Source organism: Equus asinus, chromosome 6 (genome assembly GCF_041296235.1).
Source record: "Equus asinus isolate D_3611 breed Donkey chromosome 6, EquAss-T2T_v2, whole genome shotgun sequence".
Classification (NCBI taxonomy): domain Eukaryota; kingdom Metazoa; phylum Chordata; class Mammalia; order Perissodactyla; family Equidae; genus Equus; species Equus asinus.
In genome coordinates, this window is record NC_091795.1 from 17,484,699 (window position 1) to 17,510,468 (window position 25,770).

The window sequence follows — 25,770 nt, forward strand, 5'->3', positions numbered from 1 at the left end:
CCCCATGCCTGCCTTTTCCCTGGGAACCTGGGGTCTGGGCACTTGCTAGAGGGTGGGGTGAGTGGCCCAGAAGATGGCTCTCCTCTGTCTTGATGTGGTCTCCATGTCTCATATCCAGGTGTTAAAATGACTTTTCCTATAAAGTTTAGGCAGACCAAGACCACCTATGCAGGTCACACTAAGGGGCTGGGAACCTGGCTCCAAGACTCACCCCACCAGAGGGCAGAGAAGAGAAAGGTTGGTGAGGCAGAGGAAAGGAATGTCTTTGGCAAGGCTGCTTGGTGTACTGGGGTGTTTTCCCTCCTCCCCACACCCGGAAGACTTCAGTCCTCTGTCTAATTGAGGGCGTCTGGGAAGCCTGTGGGGATCTGGGCGTGTGTCCCTGGAGTATGGGGGATGCGGGGCCAGGTGGGTCTGACCCACACCTGGAGGAGGTCAGGGTGATGGCTGCAGCTGCACTGGCCGGAGGCAGCCAGGGTGAGGGGAGGGAACTGGACACGTGCCCAGCGATGGTCATGGAGGCAGAAGGTCCTTTCTGCAGAGCTCCCTCACACCCTGTGAAGAGGGCTGGGGGAATCCGTCTTCAAAGTTCCATCCCCCTCCCAAAAGACTGCCTGCGGAGGGGCAGTCTCAATAGTTAGGAGATGAGGCTAATGGGCATCGTGAGCAGCTGACAGGAGGTGGCATTGGCCTGGCCCCGGAACCATGTGGGGCACAAAGTGAAAAAGGAATGGACTCACCAGGACCCTGCCCACACTCTGCCTTCCTTCTCCACCCTTAGGCCTGAGACAAGTCGAGGGAGGGGGATCCCCAAGTGAATGAGGGTCTGCAGTAGTGATATTGGGCTGAAAAGGATACCCGAGTATTTGCTAACACCTGAAAGATGACCACAGGATCTGCAGAGAATTTCATCCAAAGGGCAGGGAAGAGCACTTCCACAGAGCGTCCTAGAAGGGTCAGAGGCGATGAGGAAGCGTGTGTCCCCTGGCTTGTTCCATACATTGATGTCAAGTATTTGTGTTTTTAGCAGCCACCCACGTTGTTCCCAGCTGCATCTCGGGGTTCACACCCAGCCTGCTCTTGGCCTCGTTGCTCCCTGCACCCAGGCAGCTCCTCAAACCCCCCACCCCATTCTGAGGACCCCAGAACCAGCATCCACCAGAGCTGGACGGAGCTCAGAGGGAGCCCAGCAAGGCCTTCGTCGGATGAAGGACCTGAGGCACAACAGGCAGATCACACCCTTAGGTGACGCAGACCTGCCGTATCCTCCCTCCCTTTTGAGACAGACAGGGAGACATGCAGAGGGAGCGAGAGAAAGCGCCCATCAGCCTGCAAGTGTACCAGGCAGGTAAAAAGTTTTGAAAAAGGTGCATGAAGCTACCAGACAATAGAGATGCCAGTTTATTGAAACTCCAATGAGCAAGGGCTCCCCTTGACCCTCCCAGCCGCCCTGTGGAGCCGGTGCTATGTCATATGTCCCCACGGGACAGATGAGGGGCCCAGGCTGAGTGTGGTCAGGAGAGATGCTCAAGGTCACCAGCTGGTAGGGTCACGGTCAGCACCCTGGTGACTCCAGACACATCCCTCTGCCACTGGCCCGGCCTGCAGATGTCTCTCTTCAAAGAGAAGCAGCCCAGGGCCTGCCATCTTCAAAGTTCTGTCCTCCCCCAACATGACCGCCTGGAGAGGGACACCTCAGCAGCAGTAGGCAGCGCTAATGGCATCATGGGCAGAGCCAGACCTCCCTTTCTTCAGAGAAGCTGCCGGTGACCCGGGGCTCCCAGGCCCTGTGGCAGCATCGGCCTGAGTCCCACAGAGGCGCCTGAGTTTGCGTCCCCGCTCTAGACTCCCACCTCCACCTGCTCTCCCTCTGCAAAGCTCATCACGTCAGAATCCTGTCTTCATCCCTAGAGATTCGTTGCTGCTTTTAAGCGTTTTAACCGTTATTAGTTGGCCAGTTTGAGATGATTGATTATATGCTCAATTTTATGTTTTATTCTTCTTAAAACGTTACTCATTATTTTGACAAGTAGTTATCACCAGGCTCTGTGCCAGGCACTCAGGACAGGGCAGGGAACAAGATGGGGGACAAGGCCCCCACCCCGGAGAGCGGACAAAGGTCAGGCTTTTCCAGCCCAGCCCCACTCAGCGTTGGCACATTGTCCCTCAGTGTCTATGAGCACCTTTGGGCAGCACAAGAGGCTTTTAGCTTTGGCTAAAAGGCCAACATGTCACATATCTACACTGGCTCATCTTGATGTGTTAGGGGTTAATTTGATATCTCTTTAGGGAGTCATGTGATTTCTTTGGCCTACTTCCCTTCACATCCCTGTAATAACAGGATAGAACAAGATGGCCCGGAGGCCCCAAGTGCTGAGGGTCTCTCCTGTCAGGGTCTGAAGCTTCTAACACCTCTTCCCAGGGCATCCTGCCAAGGAAACACCAAGTCTCCACATGCAGGAGCCCCTCTCCCTGCGCCTGCCTCCTGGTCCCCGAGGCCAAGCCTCCATCTCCCTCCCTCTCAGCCCTTGAGCACCTGCCTTAGGGGGCCGGAGGCTGAGGAGGCAGAGCAGCAGTGGGCCCTGACCTGCTGTGGAGTCACTTCCACACGGGGACCCTCCCCAGGCCTAAGCTTGAGAGCACAGGCTCCAGCGGAGCCCTGTGTCTCTGCCGGGAATTCCAGGTTGGTTGGTTTTTACAGATTTTGAAGGATGGCGATCACTGATTGGGCACTTTATACACATGGGTCTTTCTAGACACTTGCTCCTTTCCTTTAACCCTCTCTGCAGATATCGTATCTGTCTCTGATGGAGGAGAGTGGTCCCCAGCGAGGGAGGGAGGAGGGGAGAGGGCCAAGGCAGTGGGGTCAAGAGTGCACAAAGCCGGTGGGTTGGCCCGAGAGCCTCCGGCTGCTTTTCAGCCTGGCTGTGCCTGAGTCCATGCACCCTGGAGAAGGGACCCTCCTCCCCACCTTCTTTCTCTCCCCAGGCCCATGAGACTGGCAGCCCTGGCTTGGCACTCCCCGCCCGCAGGTCACAGGGCAGGGCTCCAAGCCTGGAGGGGGGGGGGTCCCTTCCAGTCCTGCTCTCAGGGCCACTGGTCATCCCTGCCCCATTCAAGGTGGGTACAGTTCTGAGCCCCAAACCTTCCCCTTCCTGCACCCTTGTCCCTGGTCCTGCTAAAGCAGTCCTCACCTCGAGCCAGGTTTCCAGAGATGAAACGGAAGAAGAAGCTGATGATGTCGCCCAGATGTTTCTTGCAGCTGTGCTGGCACTCCTGCAGTCTCAGCACAGGTCCCCGGGCCGGGTGAGGGGCCTTGCTGCGCCCTGCCATCTCTGGGCCTGGCTTGATCCAAGGGGTCCTGGTTCCTGCCCTCGGTTCTGCCCTACCAGCTGCAGTGCAAGCCTGACACTCAGAGCCTTTCTACAAGGACTTTCCCTCTCTCCCCGTTCTGGTCTGTCTCTCTGTCTCTCAATCTCAGCGCCTCTCCTATCACTTGGTGTTTCAGTCCTTCCCCTCTCTGTTCTCTGTCCCTGCCTCCTGTTCTCTTGGCCTTTCCCAGGACTGCTTGCCCCTCAGCCCTCAGCCCAGAGCCTCCAGGGGCCGGCCAGCGGCCTGCCAGCCCCCCCTGCCAGAGCTGGGCCTCCTGAAGCAGCCCCTACTCCTGTCCCAGGGCCGGCCCCTTCCCCTTGCATCTGGATCTGGCTCCTCAGGACACTGGAGCTCACTCTTCCTGGAGGCAGAAGGCTTCCTGCAGCTTCCTGGGCTGGGGGGGGGGGGTGGGGGGGTGGGTGAGGGTGGGGGTGGGCATTGCTCCTGAGCTCCCAGCACCAAGCAGGGAGGTGCCACTGGTGTGATTTTCGGCTGAGGGTGTGATCTCACTGCAAAGGGGCATCCTCCAGGTCCCAGGGCTTCTCTGCGGCCAGAAAAGGAGCAGCCTGGCTCCCACCCAGCCCCCTGCCTAGGAGGCTCTGGGGCCAGGTGCCCTGGGCAAAGCTGGAGTGGGGGAGGGGGTTCTGACCTTTGTCTATCTCTTGACCTTTAGCCTCTGCTCACTGACCATGTCCCCGAGCCCTGTTGTGCCTCTGTAGAGTAGAGAACAGGGAGTTGGGAAGGGGTCCCTCTGATGAGGAGGGTAAGGGAAAGCCAAGTGTACGATGGAGAAGGGACTGCTGGCCGCTCCCCTGCCCCTGCGTTTGCACTGTGCACACTCCAGTGCGCGCTGGGCAGCTCACCGAGCTCCTTCTGGGCACCAGTGCGTTCAGTCGCTCAGTCATCAAAACAGCCTACGGGGCACGTGAGGCAGAGAACGCCACTTGAGTATTCATTCTCCTGTTTTTTCACCTACAGAATTCAGATTTTGTTGGAGGTGGAAATGGGGCCAGCTTAAAAATCTGCCATTCCCTCACCTTCCTTGCAGTCAGGGTGGCTCAGTGCTGGACAATGAAATGTAGGCATAAATCTTGCAGAGGTTTCTGTAACAGATGTAGTCACTACCGCTTCCTCTTTTTGCCCAATTTCTCTTTCCTCTTGCCTGGAACAAAACCGTGATGGCTGCAGTCAGAGCAACCACCTTGCAACTGTGAGGGAAAGGGTAAAAAACCCAGAGACCCTGACTCTGACATCCCCGAGTTGCTAAACTGGTGGCAGTCACCACCCAGCCCAGATTTCTCACAGAGGAGACACATACTTGTGTCTAAATTAAGCCACTGTCATTTGCAGTTTCTGTTATATGCAAGTGCAGCCAAATCAAAATACTCTCCTCAAGGTGAGAGAAGAGCTGTTGCGCCTTGCGACCCTGACCAGTGAAAGAAGGTGCAGTGTTTGGTGGGCTGTCTCGTGTGCCACAGTTGAGTGCGCTGCTCCAGGCTGCTTCCTGAGCAAAGGCTGTGCAGCAGGTCCAGGCTGCGTGCAAGCAGCTCTGCCTGCTGACCCAGCACATGCAGTGGCACACAGTGTGTCTAAGGCACATTCGGATGCTCTGCAGGGCCTATGGCAGGCCCAACAGGAGCATTCTGTGGTCTCCTCGGGCTTTGAGCAAAGCCACGCTTCTTTTGCAAGGATCACTTCCTCTTTTGAGCTACTGGGCTCTCATGGAGTTGGAATGCCTGGCTGTGGGACACCAGGAGGCCCTAGACCCAAGCTGCTCATCGGGAACTGAGTATCCACCTCTCCCTGGCTGTAAAGGCGCGTGTGTGCAGCACTCCATCACCACATACAGCTGCTGTGCATGAGGGTCGGGGGCTCTAGAAGGCTCAGGTAGGTATAGAAGCTGGTGGCTCCGAGCCCCACGGTAACAGCTACATTGCCACCTTCCCCTCAGCCCACACCTGTGGCCCCGTGGGGAGTCCCTAAGACCTCCTTCTTGAGGAGGACAAGCGTTCAAACACAATTTATAGACAGAGCTGCAAGAAATCTTGGCACCGACTCTGAGCTGACATGGCAGCCCACCTGGGGGAAGGATGGTGGGGAAGGGAAGCCTTCCTGGTGGGCAGCACATTGAGAAGATCTTGCCCACGTTGCCTGGAAGGAGAGACAGCCTGAGGCACAAGTTTACATGGACTCTCGGGTGGTTGCTACCATTTGTTCAGGGATCAGGGAGGTGGAGGGAACAAACCTGGAGGAGAGGAGACTAGGAGGTGTGAGAATGTCACTGTCCTTTGTGGATGCTCCCCAAAGGGCACCCAGGCCTGGGGAGGTGCTCAGAAGTCAGGTGGACAAGAAGGCCTGTCTGTGTACGTCAGTCAGCTGGTACTCCTGGCTGCTCGGCACTGTCCAGGAACAAAGTGCCGTGTGGACTGAGATTATTAATGGGTTCAATAAAAGAACTTCCCCTGACTGGGCTGATCTGGCTACAGCTGCTGTTGAGCGCCCAGTTTGCCAGCAGGGTGACCAGCCAGCCACCAGGTGGCAGGTCTGCTACATTGTATTTCTTCCATCTCTCTGGAATTGACACTCATTCTGGATATGGACCTTCCTTCCTGATTGCCCTGCTTCTGCCAACACCACCACCCATTACGCTGTCCCACACAGCTGCTGCTGACCAAGGGACTCATTCGACAACAAAGAAGTGTGCCCAAAGGCCGATGCCTACAAGACCCTCTGGCCTCACCCTGTTCCCCATGCCCAGAAGCAGCTGGCCTTACAGAACAGTGGAAGAGCCTACGGCAGAGTGATTCCAGCACCAGCTGTGAGATTCAGGCACTGTCCTGCCGGATGCTGGACGTACCACTGAATATGCTGCTCCCCGTCCAGCCAGATTAATGGCTCCAGGAACCAAGGGAAGTGGTGGCAGTGGACCCTCACACCACCCCACAGCCAGCCCCTCACAGCATTTTTGCTGCTCATCTCCAATACTTTGGGCTCAAGATTAGAGGTTTTAGATCCCACAAGAAGAATGCTTCCCCAAGGGGGAGACACCAGTGGGTCTGCTGAACTGGAAGCTGACTGTGCCTAGACGTGTTGGGCTCCTCATACCACGCAGACCAGCTGACATAAAATGGGGTTGGCTGCGGTGAATGATTCTGATGATCCAGGAGAGAAGGTGTTACAGCTACACAGGGCTGGGGATGGGTACTACATCTCAAATCAGTCAGTTCTCCAGGGAATCTATTAATATTGCCAAATACAGTGACAAAAGTTAGTGAAGGATTATAGGCAGGACGACTGAGGACTCAGATCCCTCAGAATTGACAGTTTGGATCCCTCCACCATGGACTGTTAGTTGAGGCTCCTGCAGAAGATTAAAGACGGCCACAAATTTCACACCACAGCTCCACAGAAGGTAGAGTCTATGCCCCCTCCCCTCGAATCTGGGCTGAGCCACCGACTTTTTTTGACCGACAGTGTGCAGTGCAAGTGATGCTGTGTAGGCTCTGGAGTCCAGGCCTCAAGAACTGCCTGGAACCATGCCCCCTCCACTGGCAGTCAGCCATCTTGGACACTGAGACCCTCATGTCGTGAGGAAACCCAAGCAGCCCTGTGGAGCGAGACAGGCCCTGAGGCACCAGATCTGTGAGTGGAATCTTCTTGGACCGTCCTGCCCAGCCACCAGCTAAACAAAGGGACGTGAATAATCACAACTGGTGCCACGTGAAATAGAAGGACCGTCCAGGGGAGGCCTGCCCAAATGCCTGACACAGAGAATTGCAAGAAGACAAAATGGTGGTTATCTGAAGCCACTTCATTTGGGGGTATTTTGTTAGGTAACAAAAGGTGACCGAAGCATCCCCCTCTCAACTTGGGGGGTTGGACTCAGCACACTCTCTCCAGAGAAATCCTCTTCACATATCATCACCCCCCAGACTCCAACCATTCAGTTTTTTAGATTTCTGATGAGGGCAGAAGCTTCAGGAGCCACGGGACCAGTGTTCAGATAAACCCCAGAAAACTGGAATCTGATCTGGCATCTCACTTTAAAACAAGATGTCGAGGGCATCTTGGTGCTTCAAACACATTAAAATTCTGGTAGCATGCATTTATATATCCTTATATATTACAGACAAATTAATTTACCTTTTTGTCCTCAGCCCTCTCTGCTATCACTTTTATCAGGGCTGCTGGTGACATTGTGGTTTTATGTGGGATTGACAGAACCCCAGGAGAAGTGAGTACGCAGAGATGGATGCAGTGGCTGATAAGAATTTGGGGGAGGGGGTGGGCTGTGTCTGTTCCTTGGGGAATGGTTGCCTTGTGTCACATGGGGGCGTGTGGCTGCTGCTCCAGTGTTCCTAATGGAACAGCCTGGGATGGGGGGGTGTTTCCCATAGTGACAGGCAGGGCCCTGGTTTGTCACCACCTGGCCCCCTTCTCGGGTCTTCCAGAGTTTCTACGAACTTCCTAACATCATGGAGTAAATGCCTCTGCTTGAACCAGCCAGCCTGGAAGCAGTTGTCCGCTGCCAGGTCCCCAGGTTATTTGGTGGCTGGTATTATTATTCTGGTTTTGCAGTTGAAGAAGCTGAGTCTCACAGCCCTGGTGGGGAGCCAGACTTGAGAAGCAGGTCTGTCCAGTCGGTGGCTCAGCCATGCCCCCGGAGAGGCATCCTGGCCTCCTGACAGGAAGGACTTTCAGATGCCGGGGAGACGCACAGAGCAGGTCAGACTCCAGCCTCTGGGTCACTGAGGACAGACCCCTGACTGTCGAAGGGGGATGCATTTATCAGCCAAGGATGGGCACTCCTCCTGGGTGGGGTGGGGCCGCACCGGCAGCCCTGTGCTCCCCACTCCTGGGCATGTCTATCTTAGAGGCCACTGCTGCTGACCAGCTCCCGACTCCAAACTGGAGCCTTCACAGCCCAGGAGTGATGGCCAGGGCACAGCGGCATCTGGTCCAGCCCTTGCCATCGTGACTCCCGGCCCCTGAGTTCCAGCCACCCCCTGATGAGGTTGCCTGAGCCTCGGGGGCACCTGTGCCCTTTACTGGGCCTGGGCCTTGGCTTCTGCTCCCAGCTGTCCCAGAAATCTGTCTGTCTCTCTGTCCTGATTCTGCTGAATGCAAAAACCCCAACAACAAGGGTGCAGTGACTTGGCGTCCCGCCCGCCTTCCGCAGGCGCCCGCTGCTGGGGACACGCACTGGGCCTCGCTGAGCACGGCGACAGAGCTGCGCTCCATGGCACCGATTGTCCTCTGCATCCAGAGCCCATGGAGGCTCCTGAAGGAGCAGAGGCGCCTCATCTGCCCGGTTTAGCATTTCACGTGTGCACAAAGCCCTCAGTGTGACCGTGCTGACAGTGTCATCCTGGAGGGACTGACGCCTGGGAGCTGTGCCCGTGGAGACAAGTGGTACACTGGGGTCCCGGCTCCTCAGTCTGTGAGGGTGGCTGCTGTCTCCTCAGAGGCCAGGTCCCTGGGCTCCGTCTTCCCTCAGCTCTCCGAGAGAAGAGACAAGGAAGACACACATCAGGGTGGGTGCCCTGCCCAGAGCACGTGGAGGAAGCTCCAGGTCAGAGTGGTGGCTCGGCCCCTAACACCCGTGTGACCTGCTGAGTCAAGTGACCTCCCTGAGCTTCAGTCAACTCTTCAGTGGTCTGCTCTGCCTTCCTCACCCGACTAGACAGGACCTCACTTTCCTGTGCTTCACGGATCCCCCTGGGGCCTGGCATGGTGTCTGGGAAACACGTGCACCCAGGGGAATGCACCAGGCTGGGCGGGGTGGTTGAGGATGTCCTGGGCCCCACTCCCTGCTTCTCCCACCCCCACAACTGCATGGCTGTGACAAGTCTTCAGCAAATGCGTCCCGACAGCTTGGTTGGGAGGAGCTGAGTGTGAAGAGCCCTGCCCATGTCCCTGAAGGTGGGACATCATGGGCTGCTGCCAAGAAAGCCCTGTGGCATAGCCCCGTAGGGCCTTTGAGCCTAGAGTGTGGAGAAGCTGTCAGTCAGAGCAGACCAGAGCCCGTCAGGCACACGCGCCTGGCCACACCAGAGCGCCACGGCTCACGTCTGCTCTCAGTTTCTACCCTGATGGAAGATTGATCGTTTTTACCTTGCGGCAGAACAAACAGCACAGTGAAGATGCGTCTTTCCTGGTTAAGCTGTTTGCATGCACTGTAGTGACTTTTTAATGCTGCTGCCACCTGCAGTACCTGTCCCCTCCTCCCGCTGCCCTGCCAAGTTGGGGAGTGACCCACATATGTATTCACGTGCACTAGCTCCTCTGTGGGAGGCGCTGTGGGAAAGGGAAGGGTGGGAACCAATGTCAGCCAGGGTGACTAAGCAGCCCAGATGGGCAGGGGCTCTGGGGGAAACACAAGGGAGGGGCTGGAATGTGTTGGGAGCCCCCTGGAGTGTGGTTGTGGGTAAAAGACAGGGACCTGGCATGCGGCCACCACTGTCCCTTGTTCACACAGGCATGACCCCCTGGGGATGGCTGCTAAAGCCCTGGTCCCTCAGGCCGTCCCCTCCACACCCCACCCCCATCGAGCCTGGGAGGCTGGGCCCTGACTGTGCTCATCCTCCAGTAAGGGGCCCCAGGCTCCCTGGCACTCACACAGGGAGTGTCTGAGACAACAAACAAGACACGGCTGTCAGGGCCCAAGTCTGCTCCTTTTCCTTAAAGTCACAGAGGCAGACTCTGGCGCACACCTTGCGTGTGTGATCACACGGGTATGAGTATGTGAGCACGTGCAGTGTGCGTGCCTGCATGTGGCATATACACCTGTGTGTGATGTGTGTGTGTGCACTCACGTGTGCATGGTGGCTAGATGTGCACACGTGTGAGTATGTGGTGTGTGTGAGAATATGGGGGCTGCACGAGGTCGCCTCTGCATCTCCTGCTGTGTCACACTCAGCAAACACCAAAAACGTCAACAGCAAGTGCAGGGCAGCCATTTCCCTCAGTTCCTCATGGACACCCAGAATGCCACCAAGGTCAAGAGTCAGCACCAGCTCCTGGGGTGCACTGGGCAGGACTGAGGAGGGGTCTGGGCCCCCCTCACCAGGCCCCTGCACATGTTTTCCCCATCTTCAAATGTGCCAGCTGCTCTTCGTACAGAGGACTTAGAAAGGATGAGTGAGCTGCCCGAGGTCACCCAGCCGGTGAGGTGATGGAGCGAGCCTGGCCTGTCAGGCTCTAGCCTCCCAGCTGGGAAAACCCTAGCATGATCCCAATCCTCTGTTCCCCCCACCATGGGTCCTGTCTTGAGCTGAATGCCCTGCGTGGAGCAGGCGCTCAGTGAATGGGGAAGGGTGTGAATGAATGGAGGTACATGTCCCAACAGAGGCAGCGGTGATGTGGTCCAGGCTGGGTTCCCAGAGTGGTGCCTGAGCCATCAGATAGGACAGAGCTCAGAACAGGTCCCCGCCCTCATCCCAGCCGGCCGCATCGCCTACCTGAGCCCTGTGGGGCTGCGCTGGACAGGATCCACTTGACCAGGCAGCACCGCATCAGGGCCTGGCGGGTGAGCCGTGGCCTCTGCCACTTGACGCCCTCCTTCTTGCTTAGCGGCGTGCGCCCGGGGTCCCCCAGGAGACTGCCATCCGACACCTTCATCACCTCCTGCAGCAGGAACAGGCAGAGCAGCCCTGAGCCTTTGCTCACAGTGAGGTCCTCCAGGTTGTCCCCAGACCAGCCCCGACCACCTGGGCAGGACCATCCTTAATCCATCCGAGGTCTTGTCTTCCAGGGGTGCATGCTAGGAGCCCCCAGTCCTGGCTGGACAATTCCCAGGGCTCTGTTGTCCTTTGTACAGGTGATCTCCCGCCCAATCTCTCACCAGCCCCACTTTCTCTCCAAGAGCCCCTGGTCACTGCATGGCAAGGGCCACATTGCAGGCACAGACACTGTCCACTAGAAAAGCAGCCCCAGTGCCCCAAGGTGGAGGGATGGGTTGACAAGGATGTTCAAGGCTACTCTGAGGCTCCATGTACACTGGGCCCCCCTACCCCAACCACCACATGCTCTCCTCCAACCAAACTCTGTGAACACGCCTCTCTCCCCACGTCTCTGCTCTTCCCCAGGCTGTGCAGGGGCCCCTGTGTAGCCCAGTGAGCACTGCTTATGCTTTTGGATCCAGCCAGCAAGTCACCTCTCCCGTGAAGCCTTCCTGGCTTCCATGGCTGAGGGAGTTGGGTCTATCCTTGTGTCCATAGTTCTGCAACAGCACGGATTGCACAGGGGTTACTCGCTGAAGGAGCTCCTGACTGAGACCGGGCCTATGGGTTCCCCGACTCTGCACCCAGGTCTAGTACCCAATGGGGCCCTGGAAGGAGGGAGCTGAAGGTCCAGGCTTGCTCATCAAACCCCCGACCCTGGCATGGGCCTGGTTGTCAGAGCTGGACGGTCCCTTAGAGATCACCATCCAAACGCCTCACTTGACTGAAGCCCAGAGAGGGGAGCCAGTCCGCACAGGATCACACAGCAATGTTGGGCTTCCTCACTTCACTCCAGTGCCCTCAATCTCTTTTCACCGGAGGCAAGCCGAGGCTGCATGAAAGGCTGAGTGACCTCCTCCGGAAGGGGACACACTGATGGAACCCACTACTCTAAACTGGGCGATGATGGAAAGAAACAGCACGAACTACTGACTGGAGGAACCTTGGAGGAGGGAGCCCTGGTGGGTTATTAAGAGATGCTGGGACGTGAGCTCCCGTCAGTGTGGATCGCAAAGGACAGCCGGGGTCACAGCGGAGGCCCCAGAGCAGTGAGCTTTGTTTTCCTACAGCAAAATTTCGAGCACCCCTCATCCTGGCTCCCAATCTGTCCCCTGTCCTCAGTGTCCACGCTGGCGGCAGGGCGGCCCCTCACGGGCGAGGTCTCGGGGAGGATCACAGGCAGCAGACTGCAGTGGCCACAGTGGCCCCTCTGGGCATCTGCGGAGTCTAGTTTTCTGCCCTTGTGCCATCAGCACGGCTGTGCCATAGTATGGCCAGGCCCACTGGGTCACCGCCACGGGCAGCCCCCAGCTTCGCTCTATCCCAGACGCACTGCCTGAGTTCCAGCTGTGGGAGGAAGCAGCACCCCCGTGTGGGTGCTGGTTCTGACTGGTTGGGTTGGTTGGCCAGGATGATGGCCACCGGGGTGGCAGGTTGGAGATGTCTTTCCAAGGTTGTGGGGTTTCATGTGTGCGACATTTGTGCGGTCCTGAAAAGTATATGGTTGTCGGAAGTAAACAACAAACAGATGTGCAATCGGGCGAGTTCTGCAGATTCAGAGCCCCAAACGCAGCCCCTGCATAGGTCAGGTTCTCAGGTGCAAGGGGTGGAGACTGACCCCGGCTGATGCCAACCGAACTGACGAGGACTCAGCAATGGGGAGCCCAGGCCGGTCACAGCCTCTCCTCCGGGAAGGACAGAGGGCCAGGCTAGGAAGACAGACCAGGGCAAAGGGCAGGGGGCTGGACAGCCAGACCTCAGCCACGGTCACCCCACAGAAGAGGCTGACGAGAGCACCTCTGCTGCTGAATATCACCCGCCCTGCTACCGGCCCTGCCATTCCCGGGGCACTGGGCCTGGGACCCCCAGAGGCCTCACAGCCATGCTGCCCCTTGAACCTGGAGACTGCTGCTGGGGCTGTCTCAGTTGAGTCACTAGCTCCAGCCTCAAGGTCAAGAGTGGAGGAGTCAGATTGTCCCACCCAGGTCGTCTGCCTAATCCCCAGCTGCAAGGGGCGCCGGGAGAGCAAGTGTTTGGCCTTTTAGGCTCTTTCACGCCCTTGGTAGGGGCTTTCCTGAACACATGGAGTCAGAAAAGCCCTACAAATGTCCCCTAAACTGTGGAGTTTGCACAAATGCCCGGGTGGGACAAGCTGTCTGGGGCATCCTGCAGGCTCCAGGTAGGCAGGAGGAGCTTCCAGGTACTGAGGTGGCTCACGGCCCCATGAGGCCTGTCTGCGTTTGGGGCAAGGCAGTTGGCCTGTTGGTCAGCTTTTGGTGAAGTGGCTGCCTAGACAGGGCGATGTCCAAGCCCCTTATCCTGATTTTTGGGGCCTTCCCCCGCCAGGTCCCGCTGCTGGTACCCCCTTTCATAGTCATCACCCCTGAGCCACCTCCCAAACACACACCCTCAGCAACACCCCCACGTTCCTCCCCTTCTCCAAGGGTCACCCTGGCAATGAGGGATGTCGGCGATGCCCAGAGCTGCAGTAAGGGTGGGCGCTCACCATCCCTATGGGGCAGAAAGGGGGCGAGTAGGGGTGGGAAGTGGTCCCAGGGTGCCAGGGATGCTGAGGGAGGACCCCTAGACATACATGCTCACACACACGCATACACACATGCACACACACAGACACATGCACATGTGCACACAGGTCCCGCCCAGGCCATCAGAGAGGCACTGTCTCCATTATTAATGATCTTGTTCAGGAGAGAATTGGCCTCAATGAATAACGTCTTTATTTTGGTCCAGGAGGGGCTTAGGGGGTTGACAGGCAGCTGGTGCTCCATTATTTCATGAGTTCTTTGCTGTAGGCTCTGCATTTGGGCTTAGTGGAGAGGTCAGAAGGAGAAACTGAGGCCAGCCTCAGAGCCTCTGGCAGGAGCCATGTGATGGGACTTCTCCATCTCGGAACAGTGCTGGTGCTGGCTGACAGGGGCTGCCCTTGCAGAGCCCATGGCTAGTCGGGGGCATTCTGTCTTGCAGCCTGGGCCTGGGCTGATGTGGGAGACACCCAGCTGGTGAGCCTGGGTTCTATTCTCCTGGGAAGGCAGGGCTGAGAGCTCCCTTCGTGCATTCTATTCTGGGCTTTAATGTCATCTCATCATCAAGATGACCCCACAAAGTCGGCAACACTGCCCCCATTTTAAAGATGAAGAAACTAAGTCCTAGAGAAGTTTGGGGGCATGCCAGGGCCACACTGTACTGTGGTCTTCTAGCCACGGGCTGTGCTGCTTGGCCCCTGGAGAGCCTGGGAAGTTGGGAAGGGGTTGCCAAGGCCCCTAACCATGTCAGAGTAACAGTTTACAAATGTCCTGAGCCCTCCTGGGCCAAGGAGCCCCAGCAAGTGTGTTCTCCCTGGGAGAGAGAATCGGCCAGGAGGGGGGTCTTCCACCTGGCTGAGGGCCAGGACCCCACCTGTGAGCCCCAGAGGCAGGGTCTGTAATGGCCTCCCCCTGTGAAGTGGGTTGGGGGGTCCTTACAGTGGGGAGAGGAGGGGCCCACAGTGGCCCAGACTGGGCAGGGCCACATCACCACCAGGCAGGTGAGGCCTATAGGCTGGGCCCATCAGACCGTGGTGTATGGCGGGAGGAGAGAGGAGTGACTGCTGGGTCATCTCATGAATATTTGACACTTGTCTGTCTGGGAGAGGGTCTGACTGGGCTGTCAGGGAGTGTTAGTAACGACTCCAGGCTCCCTCCTCCTGACTTGGGAGGATCTTGGTTGCTGAAGGGTGGGAGCCCTGAGATGTGACACACCAACCCCTCACCCCACAGCGCCTCTGCACTAGGAGGTGACGGAGTCGAGGGGAGCCGGGTCAGTGAGGAGGCGCCAGCATAAATTAAATCCCCTCTCTCCCCTGCTTGGAACTGCTGGTGGCTTCCGCTGCATTTCCAATAAAACCCCAGGGCCTTGACGGGCCTGCAAAGCCCCACTGGGGCAAGCCCTGTCTGACCCTGGCCGGCCTGTGTCATCCGTCCACTGCCCCTCACTGGGTTCTGCACACACCACATGCCCTCCTGGCTTTTTCCCCGCAGCACCATCTTCGCAACTATGGCTCCCTACTCCTGCACACTCCCCCCTCCCACCTCCTGCACACTCCCCCCTCCCCTCTCCTGCACACTTCCCCCTCCCCCCTCCTGCACACTTCCCCCTCCCTCCACATGCACACTTCCCCCTCCCCCCTCCTGCATACTTCTCCCCCTGGATGTTCAAGGCTGACTCCTCCCTCCCAGGCCTCCTCCAGGTCAGGTGCTGGGAGGCCCCCTGCCCTGAGGCTCTATCAGGTTGCCCTCCTTCACCCGTGTCAGCACCTGCTGTGCTTCAGAGCACGTATGGCTTCTGAGCCTGTTTATTTGTTTCCTGCTCCATTTCTGTCTCTTGCCCCCAGAGCGTCAGCTCTGAGAGCTGGCCCTGGCCAGTTGTGTGAACTCCTCTTCCCCATCACAGGGCCCGACACTGGAGAGGCCTTCGCTTCCAAAACTTAGCAGTAAGAGAACAAACTATCCAGTTAGAAAATGGGCAAAAGGCACGCACTGACGTTCCACCCAAGAGGATCTACAGTTGGCAAATAGGTACGTGAAAAGATCTTCAGCGTCGTTAGCCATCAGCAAAACACCAATTCAAACCATAATGAGATATCACTATCTGCCTATCTGAAGAGCTGAAATCGAAACCAGTGACAGCATCAGATGCTGGCAATGATGCAGAGAAGCCATTCCGCTTATCCACTGCTGGTGGGAACACAAAAGGCTTTGGCCACTCTGGAGAATGGTTTGGCAGCTTCTTAAAAAACTAAAAAAGCAGCCACCACCCCATCTGGCGATTGCACTCTTGAGCATTTATCCCAACAAACCAACATCTGCGCACAGCTGTTCACAGCAGCTTTATTTGTGATAGCCCTAAGCTGCAGGCATCCCAGACGTCCATCCGTGGATGACTGGTTAAACAAACCGATACATCCACACAATGGAATACTACACAGCAGTCAAAAGGAGCGATTGGTGCACACAGCAGACTGGATGACTCTCCAGAGAATTACGTCAACCTCAAAAAGGCACATACACTATGATTCTATTTATGTAACGTTTCAAAACCACACAATTTTAGAAATGGAACAGATTAGTGGGCCAGGGCTTAAGGATGGGAGGAGAGACAGGAGGGGGGAATGGAAGTGTGGCAATAAAAGGGCAACCAGAGGGGTCCTTGTGGGGATAGAAGTGTTCTGTACCCACACAGACCCACACGTGTGATAAAATTATACAGTACTAAACACACACACACCACACACACAGACAAGTGCATGTAACACTGGAGAAATCTGAATAAGATCATGGACTGTAACACTCTCAACACCCTAGGTGTGATCTTGTACAATAGTTTTATTTTTTCTGCCTTTTCTCCCCAAATCCCCCCAGTACATAGTTGCATATAGTGGGTCCTTCTAGTTGTGGTATGTGGGACTCTGCCTCAGCATGGCCTGATGAGCGGTGCCATGTCTGCGCCTAGGATTGAACCGGTGAAACCCTGGGCCACCGAAGCAGTGTGCGAGAACTTAACCACTCAGCCACTGGGCCGGTCCCTTTTATATGATAATTTTGCAAGATGCTACCAATAGGGAAACTGGGTAAAGTGTACACAGGATCTCTCTGTGTTATTTCTTACAAGTCCGTGAGAATCTACAATGATCTCAATAAAGTTTTAATGAAAAAATACCATCATGGGGCCGGCCCCGTGGCTGAGTGGTTAAGTTCACATCCTCCGCTTCGGTGGCCCAGGGCTTTGCTGGTTTGGATCCTGGGCGCGCTCACGGCACTGCTCATCAAGCCATGCTGAGGCGGCATCCCACATGCCACAACTAGAAGGACCCACAACTAAAACATGCAACTATGTACTAGGAGGATTTGGGGAGAAAAAGCAGAAAAAGAAAAAGAACAGTGGCAACAATTGTTAGCTCAGGTGCCAATCTTTAAACAGAAAAAAAAAACCCCATCATACGCACAAAAAAGAGTATTAAAAAATACACAGACGCACACAAAGCCCCCAGTAAATATTCACAAATGACTGGGTGAAAGACCCCTGATGCTCTTCCTAATTCAACTGAGAATTTCTCTCCTCCTGCTCCTGCTTGCTGCTGGCACCATTTTAGCACGGAAAGTTAAAGTTGGATGGAGTGGTCCCTCTGTCCTCCATGGGCCTCAGGTGATGGTCAGGGTTGGGTGGCAGAGACTAATGAAGCCAGGAGATCTGGGCCCTGAGGTTACAGAGTCCCCAGTGGCACATCTGGCAGTGTGATGGTTCCGGGACAGGTCCCAGAAACAGCCCTAGGCTGACCCCGGGCACCTGCAGCCTCCTCTGAGGTTCACCAAGTTCTGCAGAACCGTTTCCTGACACTCACCCCGGAGCAGAGACTTTTGACTTTAGCCCAGCCAGGTGGGCTAGGGGCAGGTCTCAGCTCCCTTCCAAGTCCCCGGGCCTGTGGGGAGTGGGGGAGAGGCAGAAAGGGCGCCACGCTGGCGATGCCCCTACTGTGTGCCAGGTGCCGGGTTAGCTGTTTGCAGAGGTTGTCTTCTGTAATGCTCACACCAACCTTTCGAGGTTCCTTAGACCTACCCTGTAATAGGTTCCTTCTCTCGCCCTCTCACCAAGCTCCCCGGGCCCTGTGCTGTGTGTTCTCACTCGCTCAAGGTCAACGAGGAGTCAACCCAACTGGCTCCACTTCAGGTGTGTCCTGGGGTCTTTGGCTGGAGGTCAGTGGCTCCAGGGAGCGCGGCTGTGCCACTGGGCTCCTGGGAGATGCTCCTCCCTGTCCAGGAGAGGACTTAGACTGGGTGCCCAGAGCGCCCCTCTAACTCCAGAACTGTCCTCTCTTACAAAGATGGAGCGTGGCCTCAGCAGGCAGCCTGGGGCGGGGAGTGTGGGGAGGGGACTCCACGCTGCTGTTTCTCTCTCCTGGCATATTATGGTGACCTTCTGCCTCAGTGACTGTCCCCTGGCTTTCCATTTACAGTAATGATTTAAAGACTCTCCTTTAAATGAATTTATTAAAATTTTAAAACAGGAGTTAATTTAAAGAAAAAATAAAACACAATAGCACAGTTTGCAACAGATAAGGCAAAATCAAGGAAGGCAGAGTACAAACCCCTGGAAAACTCGAAAGCCAAGGGGCCCACTCAACACCGCGGGGCTGACCCCCCAGGTCCGAGCTGTCCCAGGCAGCAGCCGCTTGCTGTGCGTGACTCTGGACCATGAAATGTGGCTGTCCAAATGGACATGAGACGTCAGTGCAAGCACACGCTGGATTTCAAATCCTTACTTACTAGAACGTGAAATAACTCATGAGTTTTTTTGATAATACTGATTATACATTGAAACAATAATATTTACATTGGGTTAAATAAAATGTATTACTAAATAAAATGTATTATTATCATTTTTATTACTTTTTTTTAATGTGCCTACCTGAACATTTAAAATGACACCTATGGCACACATTACATTTCTGTTGGCTAGCATTGTTCTAGATGGTTCTGGGACCTGCCAATCACATGGTTTGGGGCAGCTTCTTCCTGCCAGGGCACACCCTGACCCCAGCTCCTCTCCCCACCCAAGTCCCAGCTGGGTGTGGTCAGAGTTGTTTCAGAAAGGTGGCCCGATGCGGTGTTGGGGAGAATTCGGCGTCAATGGGGCAGGAGGCCAATTTGGGGTGCTGCTCAAGTCCAGGGGACGAAGGGGAGGTTGAGTCAGGTCCAGGCAGTGGGATGGATGGTGGAGACAATAGTGTGACGGGTGTTTAGGATCTGCTGTGGATGTGGATAGTGATGGAGGGGTCGAGGGGACTCCTCAGAAACTGTGACACCAGTCACCATGAATATGTAGGAAGCAGAAAGCCCCTGTGCCTCTACCTCCCTTGGAACATGGTCCAGACTCTCCACTAGGGGCACCATCATTTGGGAGTTTTCACACCTTAGAGAGAGGCCAGATCCTTTTAGACAAACCACAGGACCTGAACTGGAACATCCCACCTCATGGCTCTGCACCCCCCACAGGCCTCCTGAAAGGCCACTCGCTCACAGGGCAGCTGTCCCTGCTGACTGCCACATGCCCAGTGGGCAGAGCTTTGTCCTTCAGGGGCCCATCTGCTCAGGCTGTTGGGGCCGCACCGAGACAAGACCTTTGAGCAGCTAGTGCAGTCTCTGTGGTTCTCGTCAGCGGGACTCCAGAGAACCTGAAAGAGCAGCCCAGAGAAGGCTGGCGGAGGTCACCTGCAGGCACAGCAGCCTGTCGAGGGTGGAGGTATGTGGCTGAAGGCCATGGAGGGTCTGGGCAAACCAGAGGTAAAACACCCAAACTCCCTTCCCCAGAGGTAATGTCATGTGAGTCAATGCATATGCAAAAGGCACAGTTAACTTTCCCCTAATGTTTACAGACATTTATGGATAAAAAACAGCATGAGTAGCTTTGTGAGGGCCACCAGGACCCCTCAGATATTGGTTCAGAAGGCGCATTTAACTGGGGTGGGGGGATTTCAGGCAGGGTAATGTTATTTCGGGCAGCTGAGTACAGTGGGAAGAGGTCTGAGGTCAGCCAGATGGGGACTTGAATCCCGGGCCCTCACCTCCTGGCTGGGCATCCCTTGGTGAAGTACTTGACCACTCTGAACCTCAGTTTCCTCATCTGTAAAATGGGGGTAATGGTATGTCTTCACAGGCCTATGGGGAAGGTGATGTATACAAAGCCCCCAGCAGGAGTGATTTTCACTGTTCTCCACCCTTCTGCTGTGGAGGGAGGGTCTGGCTGTCTATGCAAAGGGCAAGGCCCAGCCCATGGCCCAGTGGCATCTGGTAGGGAGGTCCAACTCACTCTGCTGAGCTGGCTGCACACCAGCATCCCCTGGGAGATTTCCCCACATCTGCCTGCCCAGGGGCTGTGTATCTGATTCAGTGGGGCCTGCGCTGCTCTATTTTTAAGGAGCCCCTCAGTGGATCCAAAAGTGCAGCTGAGGTTTAGAGTGCTTATCCCACCAGATAGGAGATTCTGGGTCTCGTCTGTGGGAGGAAGGGGTCTCTGGGTTTTCAACCTCCCTCCCTCCCAGGAGGGTTGCTTGGAGGCCAGAACCTGGGCCAGCCAGAGACAGCAGGCCTGCTCAGATGTGGGGCTACCTGTCTCACCCCCTAATCCATGGGCACTGCTGCAGTGCAGGCTGGCTCACTGAGCACCCACTCTTTATCACTTGCTCTATTTCCATCACTGAGGACAGATGGCAGGAAGTGGCGGTGGGCGTCACGTCGTGCAGGCCCCGAGGATTTGGAACGGGGAGGCTCTTGGGAGCCTCGATTCTCCAACCACCCCTGGATACCCACCGATGAGGGCCAGGCAGCTCGCCTTGTGAGGGGGGAGCTGAGACTGTCATGGGCCCCTGTAGACACTTGCATGCACGCGTGCGCACACACACACACACACACACACACACACACACACACGGCGTGGACGAGTCCCTCTCAGAGCCCTGGAGCAGGAGAGGGGAGAGCAGGTTGTTCCTGCCCTGCCTCTGATGGCTGCTACCTCGGCCAGGACAAAAGCTCCCTGACTGCTCCTTGCTGCCCAGGCAATGAGGGCATCTCATCATCCAGGGGTCGACCCGAGCTGCTCATTGACAACATTCTCCTGTCAGGATGCCCTTCCCAGGCTCTCAGTAATCAGAAAATGACAACATTGACATCTTGTCATTTATGGAGCTCTCGCTCTGTGCCAAGGGCTGTGCTAAGTGGGTTGTTGGAGGATCTCATTTGTCTAGGAGGTCCATGATATTTCCCTAGGAAAATGAGGAGACCACTGCACAGAGGAGCTAAATAACTTATCTGAGGACACACAGCTAACGCGTGAAGGGGCTGGGACTGAGCCCAGATCCGCCTGAGGCAGAGCCAGGTTAACAGCTGACGAGGTACAGCCACGTTCCCTCCCCAGGCCACCTTCCTCTCCAGGCCTCTCCCTGCTGAAGGCCCCCAGTGGCAGGGATGGGCGCTGTGATAGGCCACGGGCATGTCTGTGCCTGTGGGGCAGGGTAGGGAATCTGCATCATGGCACTTTCGGTGGTGGCCCCAACCCCCACTGATCGGCACAGGGCCCCCACCTCAGCTAGAACTCGGCTCTGGGGTCACCGCCCAGAGTGCCCATCATGAGAGAGGATCTTAAAACAGGGCCAGGCCAGGCTGGGCACAGGGGCACGGCACTCACAACAGGAGGACTCTGATGCGCCTCTTGCCTGCCCTGGAGGTGCCCGAGTGCTGGAGGTAGGGGAGGGCAGGGGGCAGGCGGGCAGAGCTGGGGATGAACGAGGCAAAGTCCAGCAGTTGCTCTGCCCAGCTGAGCATGGCATAGGCACGGGCCAGCCCTATGGGAGGCGGATCAGAGCGGGGAGGCTGGGCCAATTGGGAGGTGGGATGGGCCCCCTCTCAGCTGTCCTGCCCCAGCTCTGCTCAGCTCCCCCCTATCCACCTCTGGCACCTGCGGGGCCCTTTGGTTCTCTCCCTGTCACATGGCTGCTCTGTGGTGTTCTAGGCCGTGGGCTGCTCACAGCTGACAGATGCGCCTGTTTAAGGGAAACATCAGTCAGCTGGGGAGGGGGAGCGTAGGGGGAGCCTGCAGCACAGTGACTCACTCCACACCGCACCTCCATCCTGCCCCATCTCCTTCCTGCCCCCCCGCCTGGAGGGCCAGCAAAGGAAGACTCGCCAAGTTCTCTGCCCTCTTCTTTCTTTGCCTTGGAAACCAAAGTTGCCCCTCTCCCTCACAGAGGCCACATTCAGGGCCCTGCAGCTGCTCCTGTGCGTCACCAGAGATGCCTTGGGGTGGGGTGGGGAGAGCAGATGGGCCCCAAGCCAGCCCAAGTCAGCCAAGCAGCCCCCACTCTTATGGAAGATTTTGATAAGAAAAGGGATCCTGAATTCAAAACAGCAGAGTCCTTTCCTTGGCAGCTCTGGACCCACAGCCCAGAAGGGGGCTGTGGCTGGCTCAAGGTTGCATGGCTAATCCAGGGGATGCGGCTGGGAGTGGGGTCTGGCTTGTGTGCACTGACTGAAGTGTTCAGAAGGTGCAATGGGACCCAAGTCCACAGAGCCAGCCCCCAGCTGGGCTGGGGCGCCTCCTCAGCTGCCTGGTTCCGGGCAGCCCCTCTCCCCTGTCGTCTTCTCCATCTTCCCCTGTCCCCCCTCCATACCTTAGGGAACTGAGCTTTGGAACAAGACAGAGCAGGGTGCAAATCTCGGCTACACTTTGTAGCCGGCAAGCTAGGGAGGGCCTCAGTTTCCTCATCTGTTAAAGTGGGTACACTACCAAGAGCTATGTCGTGGGCTGCATGGGGGTCCAGGGAGATAATACAGGCACAGGGCCTGTTGGCAAGGCCACGGAGGGAGGAATAGCCACCTCAGGGCTCCTGCCTTCAGTCCTGGCTTTCCCCTAGACCCCACCTGGAGAAAAGTCAGAGCCACTTCACTTCCGGTCTCAGTCTGGGGCTTTGATTACTATCTTTGGAAATGGAGGAGCAAATTAGGGTCCACCTCCCACAAGTGCCCTGCAAGAAGGCTGGAAGCTGGGCAGGCAGAGACTCCTGGTGCACGGCAGGCCATGAAGACCTCACTCCCTGAAGACCCAGGACGGCAGCCCATGCCACTATAGCCAAGCCTGTGATTCTGTTTGCTCCTTTCTCCTAAGAGCTCATGGAGTTGGTGCTGTGCTGGGCAAGCTGCTCCTGTCTCTGAGCCTGGGTGTCTGCAGAAGGGGAAGTGGCAGTGCCTGCCCTCCTGGGATGTTGTGAGGATCCACGAGCGACCGGGGAGTGGGTGGAGAAGGCTGAGCAGCTGAACACTAGTGGCGAGTTACTGGGGACAGCCACTGACTGTGACAGTGACAGACAGCTGAGGGTAGATGGGACAGGCCAACTCCCAGCCTGTGCTCTGAATTGCGGTCCCTGCTGCCACTAGAGAGGAAGGTTATTTTTCATAATTAATCCCTCTGCTGACCTTGGTGAGGGACCCAGTGGTGGCTTCCCTAGGACCACTTTCCCTGTCTGGCCCAGCACCAGAAGGGGTGGGACCCACTCCAGCCTCTGGCCAGGCCAAGCCCAGGAAGGCCACTGGCAGGCATAAGGCACAGTGAGATCCTCTGGGGCCCAGGAGCTCACTGTGGGGGAGGGTGGAGGGCAGTGTGGGGTCACAATGGCCAAGGGAAGGACCAGATGCCCCTGCAGGACTCAAGCCATTCACTCTGCCCCTTTGCCAGGGGTGGCCAAGCTCCCAGGGTGACCTCATGGCAGTTAGGGCCAGCAGTGGACAGGCAAGAGAAGGAGGAGTGTCCTCTGTCTGGCAAACAGAGTGGGCTGTGTGCACATCCGTGTGCAGCCTGACTGTGGAAATCCCCACTTCCGTGCGCGCACAGGTCGCATGGCACAGGTCAGCTGTGGGCACAGTTGCAGGGCATGGCTGTGCAGTGCATGCTCATATGGACACCGTGGATGCACATGGCCTGTGCTGGCTGTGGCACATCTGTGCAGCGAGCATGTAGTGTGTGAGCCTGCGACAAGGTGCTAAGTTTCTCTACTTCTGCCCTGCCTGCCTGGAGGTTGCTGGGGAGACTTGAGGTGACAGGAGAGAAAGCACCTTTGCAACGTGCCCTGTCACCATGTTTGAAGTGTTTCATGTCATCACCTCTGCTGATCCTCCTGGCACCCCTGGGAGATGGATCAGACAGGTCAGAGGTGGTCCAGGCTCTGGGGCAGTGTGGCCTGGAACTGGCTCTGGGCTGCTTGTGCCCGTGGGTGAAAGAGAGGCAGGAATCCATCTAGGGGCTGGGGGAGGAGACGGCAAGATTCTAGCCCGGTATCCATTCTTCCTCACTCACAACACCCTGCTTTATTTGGGTCTTTTGCCATTCCTTCCTTCTTCCTTCTGCCTGCATGTGCTGGCTGGAGCTCCAGCAGTCACGTTGGCCCTTAAGGTAACCTCAAGAATGAAGCCAGTGAGACAGATGGAGCCTGGGTCTCTGCTGACCATGGGCCTCCGTGCCAGCCCTGTATTGCCTCCCTCTGGATTTCTGCGTGACAGAGAAATGCAACCAGCCTTGTTCAAATCACTGTTATTCGGGATGTTCTGTTACGGGCAGTCAGAGCTAATCCTGGTGCTCCTTCCTCCAAAGCAAGACTGTCTCCAACCCAGGAGGAGCTCGCAAGGCATCAGGACAGATTTTCTGAGTTTTATTGTATTCTGGGGGTTGGCTTACTTTCCTTTCCCTCATTCTTTTTCATTTAATTATTCTTTCTCCTTCCCAATACCTCACCACTATTTTTTGAACTCCACGCTGGGCTTTTTCCTTGCATTCTCTCTCTGCAACCTCCCAACAGCCCCACAGAGTGCGAACTATTACACATGTCCTTGTTAGGGGTGTCATAGCCCTTTAGGAAGTGGGCATTCCTTAATTACTTGAATAATCAAAAGATGCATTCATTGAGCAGCCTTCAAGCATAAGACACCCCCTCCAGCACTCAGCCTTCCCCCAACTCTAAGGGTAGAGGGCCCAGGCTCAGGGTCAGCTGCCCTGGCACCTGTCCTGGGGACCTAACTAAGCAGGACTAGCCATGTGGCTGACCCCAGGCTCCTCCTCTGTCCAGCTTCTGTTTCACAAACACTTAAATCCTCTCCCATCCAAAGGGGGCCCGAGGAGTCTAGCCTCCCAGCCAGGACACCCCAACAGCTACTTTCCCAAAAGCGACCCTACAGGGGACAGAAGGGGATGGAGTCAAAGGAGGAGGCACAACAAGTCTCCCTGCTCCAGGGCAACCCCCAGAAGCCCTGCTCCCCACCCCGCAGCGAGCCCCGAGCCTGCCAGCGCCTACCTCGGCTCGCTGCATCCTGAGCGCCGAAGGAAACTGTTGCCGGCTGCCCCTCTTCGCAGCCGAGGAGAACAGGACTGCCGGGCCAGGCTGGCAGCTGCTTCATGTTTGCTTGGACCCAGACGTAATTGTTACCGGCGGCTCCTCTCCCGCCCCCTGCCCACCCCTCCTTCCCCGGCTGCCTCTGCCCGCTCCACCCCTTCTGCTCTGCTGCCTTCCTCCCTCAATCTCCCTGTCTCTCTCTGTGGCTGTCTTATACATTTCTTTGGTCCCCCTCCCAGGCTCTCTGTCCCACTCTCTCTGTATAAATGGTTCCTAATCCTGCCCTCTCAGCTTGTTGAGGTCCTGCTGTCTGGCTCTCTGTGTCTCCCCACTGTCCCTGTCACCAGGCAGCTCTCTCTGTACCTCCCCCCGCTGTCTGTCTCTTTCTCTAACACACACACTCTCTGCTCCCCGACCTTGGTCACGGGGAGGGATGGGGGGTGAAGAGAGCCCAGGCTAGGAGGAAGGGAGCTCCAGCAAGTTGGGGCAACTTCCTGCCCCAACGTGGGGAGGGGCAGCAGTGGAGTCCTCAGAGCCTCCTGGAGGCATTTTCCAGAACAGGTCAGCCCCTCCCCTCCTTACTGCCCCCTCCCTCCTCCTGCTGGGCCCTCCTCATGGACATCAGGTGGAGTGACCTGCGGAGGACCTCGGGCCATTGCAATCAAGATGGGCTGTGGGGAGGGGTCTCCCTGGTGTCCCTCCAGAGGCCTGCAGATGTCATCTGGCCATCCCCAGTGTCCACAGCATCCT

At 56.6% G+C, this 25,770-nt stretch overlaps 1 protein-coding gene across 2 annotated transcripts in view; it reads right to left on the reverse strand.

Annotated features, from left to right (window-relative positions):
• The window catches only part of KCNIP3 (potassium voltage-gated channel interacting protein 3), a 92,370-nt gene extending 66,928 nt beyond the window's left edge, over positions 1–25,442 (reverse strand). The window contains exons 1-2 of one of the 2 annotated variants that reach the window (XM_014864227.3): positions 24,982–25,442; positions 10,833–10,998 (exon numbers count right to left, since the gene is read on the reverse strand). In XM_014864227.3, coding sequence (XP_014719713.1) covers positions 10,833–10,998; positions 24,982–24,996 — 181 coding nt within the window. In that variant the 5' untranslated portion in view covers positions 24,997–25,442. The remainder of the gene's footprint in view (positions 1–10,832; positions 10,999–24,981) is intronic. The other variant, XM_070511723.1, reaches the window with a different exon arrangement.
• Positions 25,443–25,770: the final 328 nt, after the last annotated feature.